At 41.0% G+C, this 9295-nt stretch overlaps 1 protein-coding gene across 1 annotated transcript; it reads left to right on the top strand.

Annotated features, from left to right (window-relative positions):
- Positions 1 to 604: 604 nt before the first annotated feature.
- LOC124276784 (post-GPI attachment to proteins factor 3-like) lies at positions 605 to 8455 on the top strand. Its single transcript, XM_046712435.1, has 7 exons — positions 605 to 1309; positions 2944 to 3093; positions 3920 to 3982; positions 4332 to 4393; positions 4878 to 5014; positions 6011 to 6215; positions 7646 to 8455. The coding sequence occupies exons 1-7, from the start codon at positions 1034 to 1036 to the stop codon at positions 7710 to 7712; spliced, it is 960 nt and encodes a 319-aa protein (XP_046568391.1). The 5' UTR covers positions 605 to 1033; the 3' UTR covers positions 7713 to 8455.
- Positions 8456 to 9295: the final 840 nt, after the last annotated feature.

The raw sequence follows: 9295 nt of genomic DNA on the forward strand, positions 1-9295 counted from the left end.
TCCTTCGGCTCATTTTAGTACAGCGGATAATGGTATAATTATGCATTTTCATGTTACAAGCATGAAATTTGGCAGATATGTTGATTATACTATAAAAATAAGATACAGATAGGGAGGCATTGAAAATTCAAGATGGCCGCCAATTTCCACTCAAAATTACACCGTCACAGACCAGAGACCATATAATAAATCTATTATATGGTCTCTGCACAGACTTAGATTCCATGTAAATTCCACGATTTTCATACAAGATGCATGAATTTGGGCAGATATGATGCTTGTAGTATAAAGATAATATACAGATAGGGAGGCTTTGAAAATTCAAGATGGCCACCATTTTTCAAGATGGCTGCCATTTTCCGCTCAAAATTACACCGTCAGAGACTTAGATTACATGTATATTCCACAATTTTCATACAAGATGCATGAATTAGGGCAGATATGATGCTTGTACTATAAAGGTAATATACAAATAGAGAGGCTTTGAAAATTCAAGATGGCCGCCATTTTTCACTCAAAATTACACCGTCAGAGACTTATATTTGACTAGATCCCGTACAGTCGAAGTGAAAATAGCATATTGAAAATGTTTTGGAAGGGAGGTAACTCCCATGAGCGAACGTGCACGTTATTGTCAACATGGACTTTTCACTTCAGGTCGAACGACCAAACGTGTGCAAAATACAGTTTCGGAAACCAGTAATCTGTTTACAAAATAAGGTTGTTGACATGTTATGACCCATGCTAAGCGGTTGTCACGCTGTATACGATCGAACAGACCGCTAAACAGTAGCTAGAAGTAGGTCAATAGGTAATGTCGGCTAACAGGAGCACCAAATATCCATGTGACATTTCTCGCAAACCGACTGTATGGATTTCTACATAAATGTATTGATTAATTTGCGCGTCTTGTCTTATATGAGTTTGAACTTCAGAATTGACTTTCCTGGATAAATATTTAATGCGGATGGTGTTGGTTGGCAGAACACGAAATATTAACACAAGAATTTCTGGATCAGCGCGTTGACAGACAATGTATGCCAGTATTATTTCAGTGGTAGCCGTGTCGCTGATGTACGTCAACTCGGCAGAGGCTTCTGCCGGCGACAGATCCTGGTTTTATCAGAGGTGTGTGAGGAACTGTTACACTGCCAACTGTTCAGATGTAGACACGTTTCTTCAGAAACAACCATATCATCTTCAGTTATTGCACTGGAATTGTATCGATGAATGTAAATATGACTGCATGTGGTCCACTGTGGATGCTTTTGGACGTGATGGAAGTGGAGTTCCACAGTTTCATGGGAAGGTAAGGATAGAAATCATTGGGGAATAAGATCTACTGCAAGTTTTTAAAAACCCACCCACTCAGGAGGTTTGGGTGAGATTAGTTTTATGCCGCTTTTAGCAGTGTTCCAGCAATATCGTGGTGGGGGACGAGAAATAGGCTTCACACATAGTACTCTTGTTGGGAATTCGTTGGTTTCACATTAATTTTCGACTCGCTCTGCGCATGTGCAGAGCGTGTAAAAATATCCACGGGCTAACTTGCGCTTTGGTTGTAAGCTTTACCGATAGTGTAAACACACTCTAAAGAAAGCAAAAATCAAAACAAATATATGGTTTTATGTCGAGGTTAACTGATCTCAATTCATTTATGAATGGAAGGGACCGGAATTAGTTAAATAAATAGCTTAACGTTTGTTAACAAGCTCTTGTATAAACACATCTCACCACCACCCGTCCACCGTCCTTCCTGCACATCCCCTTCTCACAAGTAAAAAAACACATCTCTGATGCAATGCACCAAAATAGGACATCAATTATTGAAAAGCATAGGCAAATGGATGTATGTACTCAACTATGAACAGTTGTCACGCGTAAATAATATTCATACAGCATTTATTTAGAGTGTGTTTACGATATCGCTAATACGACCAAACCGGAAGTTGACCAGTGGATATATTTACACGCTCTACGCATGCGCACAGCGAGTCGAAAATTAATGTGAAACCAACGAATTGTACTCTGGTCTTTAGCGTGACAAGCAAACACTTTAACAATATGCTACCTCACCATCCCAGATACATCAATGGGTCATAAATCTCCATCCGACTATCCTACTCGGATGATTACAAGAAAACCACACCGCAAAATCTTCCAATGAAATTTCAAATCTATTAATATGCCATTTCTACACAATTTTGTTATGAAGACTGCATCAACCTCTAAAAGAACACTCACTGTATTGCAGTATGGCACTTTGATACACTTTGAACCTCCCTATCTAGTAACCTCGTTGGCAGCCAGAAAGAAAATTTACAAAATAAGTGTATCGTCCAACTCTGCCATCCAAATGTAACTAAACTTACACACATGTTTACTTAAAACCCTCCCCCATCTATCCCCCAACCCATATTATATTTAATGTTTGTGACATTGGCAGGGATTGAATGTGTGGCATATAAACAAATAGAAACCTTTTGTTAAAGGTCAATGTCACCAGTACATAGTATGCCTAAAGTTTATTATCAAAATAAAGGTTATGGAAAATGATTGGCATATATTTATATCCTTCTGTGCAATAACCATAACTGATCTGTTTAAAACAATACAGATAAACCACCCACTGATATGTTATGAATGTAAAGCTTTGAATCTAGATGTTTGAATCACTGACCATCTGTACACAATTTCCTAGGCAGGTTCAGAACTTTTACATGCAGTTACTTTATTTTTTTGTTGTTATATATTTGCTTTTGATAATTGATATCATCAAGATTATTATTATGAATTATCAATAAATATTGCCTTTAATATGTTGAAGGAAGGAAAACATTAAGTGAAAAACGCATGATTTCAGTTATGACCATATTACACTGAAAAACATCAACTATGTAGTACATGTTTTTGACAGTCCTAGTTTAATCTTTCTGTTACTAGTGGCCGTTTGTCCGCATCCTGGGTGTACAGGAGCCTGCATCAACTCTCTTCTCCATCCTCAACGGACTGTCCCACCTGGGGCTGGTCAGGTTTCGGTCGCAGGTGTCCAGGTCCTCTCCTCTCTACTATGTCTGGCACGGGGCGGCTGTGGTAGGTTGACACTTCACTCTACAGGTGTGTTTCACTGTTGCCATGGTTACCATTCTCAGTACTATGTCTTGCACGGGGCTTCTGTGGTAGGTTGACACTTCACTCTACAGGTGTGTTTCACTGTTGCCATGGTTACCATTCTCAGTACTACGTCTTGCACGGGGCTTCTGTGGTAGGTTGACACTTCACTCTACAGGTGTGTCTCACTGTTGCCATGGTTGCCATTCTCAGTACTACGTCTGGCACGGGGCTTTTGTGGTAGGTTGACACTTCACTCTACAGGTGTGTCTCACTGTTGCCATGGTTGCCATTCTCAGTACTACGTCTGGCACGGGGCTTCTGTGGTAGGTTGACGCTTCACTTTACAGGTGTGTTTCTCTGTGTGGCCATGGTTACTGTCCTCAGTACCAAGTCTGGTATGTGGCGACTGTGGTAAGCTGACACTTCACTCTACAGGTGTGTTTTGCTGTGTTGCCTTGGTTACAGGTGACATTGGCGTGGCACATGCCCTGCTTGTACAATGTATATATGTGATGCGATGTTTGTGCCAATTCACCAACCCTGGGCCCAGATTTTCGAAGCTCTCTTAGAGCTACGATAGTCGTAAGTTTATGTTAATGTATGGCACTTACGACTATCTTAGCGCTAAGAGAGCTTCGAAAATCTAGGCCCTGCTTCATACTTGTCGCAATACACCACTAATCCTTCTAGACTTTCACACTTGATGTAAAAATACACCATGTACACTTATCACCCTACTAAAGAATCTAGAGTAAAACATGAAGTTATTTAATAATTTGGATAAAATGTTCACAATGGTTTACAGGTTGCAGTAAATGCTTGGACATGGTCCACTGTCTTCCATACAAGAGACACCGACTTCACCGAGGTATGGAACACAAAACATATGACTTGTGTTATCCTAAATTTAACATAAGGTACATTTGACCACTTTCTGAAGTCATTTTATAGCATTCAGCCATGGGAGGTGTGTCAATTTACAATTGTCAGAGGGGTACTCGCAGTACATGAATTAGTCTACCAGTTGTGAGGAGGTCAATGTTTTTATATGCCTCAGGAGCTGAGCCCTTAATATCACTGATTTTGTGCTCTGGTGATTACGTGCCTCATTCTGAGTTAGGAACTTTATCATAATTGATCTATTTAAAATCAGTTCTTTTATTTGAGGACTAATATTTCCATCTTCATAAACTTGATAAAGACGATGTCTATTTCAGAAAATGGACTATTTCTTTGCCTTTTCCATTGTGCTTTACAACGTGTTCATCTTTAGTTGCAGGTAAGTGCAAGTCAAGAATTGTTTATGTCAGTTTCATACAGCAGTTAAAATGTTGTACAGGAAACATGCTATTTTTGCAATAATAAATAGTTAATGAACACAGCAACATGACTGCATACTGATGACAATTAATGGTGATAAGGGATAATTTAGTGATGATGATGATAACGATGACGAAGTGGTGGTCATGACGATGATTATAATGATGATTTTGATGCTGCTGCTGATACTATTGTTGATGGTGGTGGTGGTGGTAGTCATGACGATGATGATGATGAGGGGGTGGCAAAATACCTGGCAATTATGTTGCTGCTGGTGGTGATGGTAATATGATGATGGTGATGATGATTATGATGACAGTGATGATTTTGATGCTGCTGCTGATACAATTGTTGATGGTGGTGATGGTAATATGATGATGATGATGATGATGATAATAATGATTTTGATGGTGATGATGATGGTGATATTTGAATTTGTCCAGGATTCTGGGGACGAAAGTAAAATGGCGGCCGTGCTTGGTCGGTGTGACCCTTCTCCTGATCTACTTTCAACACATCTACTATCTGGCTTTCATCAAGTTTGACTATGGTTACAACATGAAGATGAATTTAGGCATTGGTGAGTTGTCTTTGCCAAAATATTACCCAGGTGAAGAAAGGTTTTCGCAAGGTGCATTATCTCCCTTTATAGCATTTCATTTTTCAATTGAAGATTCAACATCTTTAATTCGTCTTTAAGGATGAAACTTTAATGACACCCTGATTACTTAAAATGTTTGAAATAAGAATTTTACAAGAAACGTTCATTTTCCAGGCACATCAAGCACTGATTTTGATATGTAATGTCAGTAGGCCTGAGATTTGTAACCTGACATGAGTTAAAGTTAAATGAGTTAAAATTTGAGTCTCATCGGCAATATTTCAACCATATCGTAGTTTTTTTAACTTCACCATTAATACATGTAAATCACTAAGAGCCTGTCAACGAAGGACAGCAAAACCAACTAGAATATCACAGACACAAGAAGTAAAACTAGTATCTATCTCTAAAACTGTACCTGTGAAGGTCTGGGTTAGAATATTGATCTTCAGTAACCCATGCTTGTAGTAAGAGGCGACTAACGGGATCGGGTGGTCAGGCTCGCTGACTTGGTTGACACATGTCATTGGTTCCCAATTGCGCAGATCGATGCTCATGCTGTTGATCACTGGATTGTCTGGTCCAGACTCGATTATTTACAGATCGCCGTCATATAGCTGGAATATTGTTGAGTGCGGCGTAAAACTAAACTCACTCACTCACTCTAAAACTGGATTTCAAATTTGGCCAGCAACCTAAGGTAGATCACCATACTAGGGACCATTGGGACTTACAGTACCTTTGCTACCTGCATGGACCCTAGCTGGATTTATACCATCCCTTCAGCCGCTGGTGATTGTAGGAAGTAAATTGAAATGATGCAGTTCATTCGGACTAGCAAAGCAGGTGACTTGAAGGAGCCATGTCGCTTGAGGGAAACATATCAGTTTTCTGTGCAAGTTGTTGGCAGTAACTTTACTTATATCCTTGTCCTGATAGGCGAGAACACTTATGGAGACTGCGTTGTTGTTGCAGGCGGGGTAAACATGTTCGGATGGCTGATCTGGTGTGCCATGAAGTACAAGAAACAGCGCTATGTATGGAAATGTGCTGCTGTTGTTGTCGGAATCAATGCCTTGCTGTTGCTGGAGCTGTTTGACTTTCCGCCATATTGGTGGGCCCTTGATGCTCATGCACTGTGGCATGCTGGGACTGCCCCCCTCGGATTGTTGTGGTACAGGTGAGTTAGTCTAGCTGAGTTGCGCTAGTATAGTTGGTGCTGTGGTAATTGTAGAGTTATGTGCTGTACAGGTGAGTTCATCTTGATGAGTTACACTAACATAGATCCTTGTGTGGTACAGTTTCTGCTGTCGTGCAGGTGAGTTCATCTTGCTGATTTACGCTAACATAGATCCTTGTGTGGTACAGTTTCTGCTGTCGAACAGGTGAGTTCATCTTGACGAGTTACGCTAACATAGATCTTTGTGTGGTACAGGTCAGCTTGTCTTGGTGAGTTATGCTATCATAGTTCCTGTTGTTGTACAGGTGAGTTCATCTTGCTGAATTACGCTAACATAGATCCTTGTGTGGTACAGGTCAGCTTGTCTTCAAGCTAACATAGTTTCTGCTGTCGAACAGGTGAGTTCATCTTGACGAGTTACGCTAACATAGATCCTTGTGTGGTACAGGTCAGCTTGTCTTGGTGAGTTATGCTATCATAGTTCCTGCTGTCATTCAGGTGAGTTCATCTTGCTGAAATTCTCTAACATAGTTGGGGTTTTTTCGTGGGGATGAGAGGTCCCAGTACAAAATTCATAGAAAACTGCCCCCATGTTGTAGGTGTTTATCACATATGATGAGGTTAATGAGGCTGTAAGGGAAAGTTACAGTGGAAGCCCTCTAAACCTATAAACCGGAATAGAGGGTGTGCCGGTATAGAGGGTGTGCCGGTTTAGAGGGTGTGCTGGTATAGAGGGTGTGCCGGTATAGATGGTGTGCCGGTATAGAGGGTGTGCCTGTATAGAGGGTGTGCTGGTATAGAGGGTGTGCCGGTATAGAGGGTGTGCTGGTATAGAGGGTGTGCCGGTATAGAGGATGTGCCGGTTTAGAGGGTGTGCCGGTTTAGAGGGTGTGCCAGTATAGAGGGTGAACCAGTATAGAGGGTGTGCTGGTTTAGAGGGCGGTTTATGATCATAAATTAGCTTCTACTGGGACCAAATTCTAGTGCCGATATTGAGAGCATGCCGGATTGGAGGGCTGCTGGTTTAGAGGGCGTCCACTGTAGTTGTTACATGTATCCCATGTATGAATGACTACTTTGTGTACAGTCATTGAGATGGTAGAACATCTCCACTTGAGACAAGCCCTCAAAGGCTAATCTGGAAAGAGCTCACTATTAAGTGTTTGTCTCAGACTTTGAAAGTTTTAGACTGTAAGTGGTTATATTTCTTGAGTTTACCTGAACCTGAAATATTGTGAATGTGGCATTATACACAACGGACAGACAGACCAGACAACAGACTGACCAGACCAGATCAGACGGCAGACCAGATCAGACGGCAGACCAGACCAGACCAGACGGCAGACCAGACCAGACCAGACCATTTGTTTACGACAGATGTATGCCAAATCTATGAGAAATGGTATGACCACCATTACCCTTTGTTTCAGTTTTATCATTGATGACTCCTTGTATCTGAAACAGCTGGAGGAAGACATGGCGCTCAAACTGGATTAACGACAATGACGACAACTACAGACAGCAACAATTACAGTGACAAAAACTTCTACAACAGTAAAAGGCCACAGTGTTTCCAGAGCTTCACATCCCATATCAGTGTTCACGAATAGCGTCTGACCCTCGGACAAATCCGACAAATTTGCCAACAGTCTGATAAAAGTGTACAACCGGTCCTGTGAATTTTCAATGGGTCAGACAGACATCTGAAACTTACAGGACCCAATGTCCTGTTATTTTAAAACACCATTCGTGAACACTGCCATATAACCATATATTGTTTCAACCAATCAGAGACCTGCACTCACTGTTATTTTTTATTTTTATTAACCATGCATACTAACATTACAGTAAGGGTCTTCTTGCATTCCGAGCCGAGTGGCTTTGGCAGCCCAACTGGGGAAATGGTTTTTTTTATGTTTAATCTGGTATTTCTTCAAGTTCTGAATTCCTTCAATTCAAATTCTATTTGTCAGTATGTTGAAAGCAATTATGTGGAAAAATGAAATCCTTTCCCTTTATTTGTACTTATCAGACACAAGACTACAAAGGTGGGACATTAGTTTTTACTGAAACATATTAAATTGTGCAGGTTTTTAATTCCAATATGAATATTTTTACTAATATTTGCTGCAAACTTACAGACAAATATAGGCATGGAAGCAGGTTTAGAGAAGTCCCTGACTATGTTCTTGTGAATATCTGCTGATAACAATATGCTGTGTTATATGCCTCCAATACATGGTGTGACCGCCTCCGTGGTGTAGTGGTTAGAGCGTCCGCCCGGAGAGCGGAAGGTCGCGGGTTCGATCCCCGACCGCGTCATACCAAAAGACGTTAAAATATGGTACTTGTTGGTTCCTGCCTGGCGCTCGGCATTAATGGGTACAACAAAGACTGGTCGGCTCGGAGTCAGTGTAATGTGTCTGAGTGGGGTATTCATGCTTCACTGCGGCATGGTATCTCAGTGGGCTAGCACTATAAAACCAGCTTAAGTCTGGGCTAGTACAAGCAGCCGCACATACATATACACACGCATGCACGACGCCATATGAGCGAAATATTCTCAAGCACGACATAAAACCCAATTTCACCTCGCCTCACCTAACCAATGCATGGTGTGCGTTAATGGTCGATATGAGTGGGGGCAGGGTGTATTTATATTGTGTGTCATGCTGGTGTAATATATTGTGTTATCATGTTTGATGTGAATGACAGATAAGGCATTAAAACTTTGAATGGAAGTTTTCAGACAATTCCATAACTGGAATTGGGATATGACCGTTATTGGTGTGTATGTGTCTATTACTTAAACAGAGATGGTCACAAGAGATATGAATGTTAGTGACAGATGTGAGTGTGATATATATCTGGATTTATGTCCTGTGAAGATCAAAGTTAGAGCTGACCTTCAGCCATGGATGCATGATGATGATGCTTGTCGCCCATGCATGGTGACTAACAGGATATTGCTGAGTGCTTCGTTGAAAAGCAAAACAAGGTGAAGTGGATAGATGCTCAAACTGATTAATGGAGGAGAGTGTTGATTTGTCATAGGCTGATCCAGGAAGTTTCAAAAAGGG

The sequence above is a fragment of the Haliotis rubra genome, unplaced genomic scaffold, assembly GCF_003918875.1.
Source record: "Haliotis rubra isolate DU_JTF1 unplaced genomic scaffold, ASM391887v1 Scf213, whole genome shotgun sequence".
Taxonomy (NCBI): Eukaryota; Metazoa; Mollusca; class Gastropoda; order Lepetellida; family Haliotidae; genus Haliotis; species Haliotis rubra.

What these genes read in the sequence shown, in the direction of transcription:
- LOC124276784 (XM_046712435.1), top strand. Translation starts at nt 1,034, where the DNA reads ATGTATGCCAGTATTATTTCAGTGGTAGCCGTGTCGCTGATGTACGTC. An exon ending in TTCCACAGTTTCATGGGAAG is followed by an intron (nt 1,310 to 2,943) that starts GTAAGGATAGAA and finishes TTCTGTTACTAG; the next exon opens with TGGCCGTTTGTCCGCATCCT. An exon ending in GAAGATGAATTTAGGCATTG is followed by an intron (nt 5,015 to 6,010) that starts GTGAGTTGTCTT and finishes TTGTTGTTGCAG; the next exon opens with GCGGGGTAAACATGTTCGGA.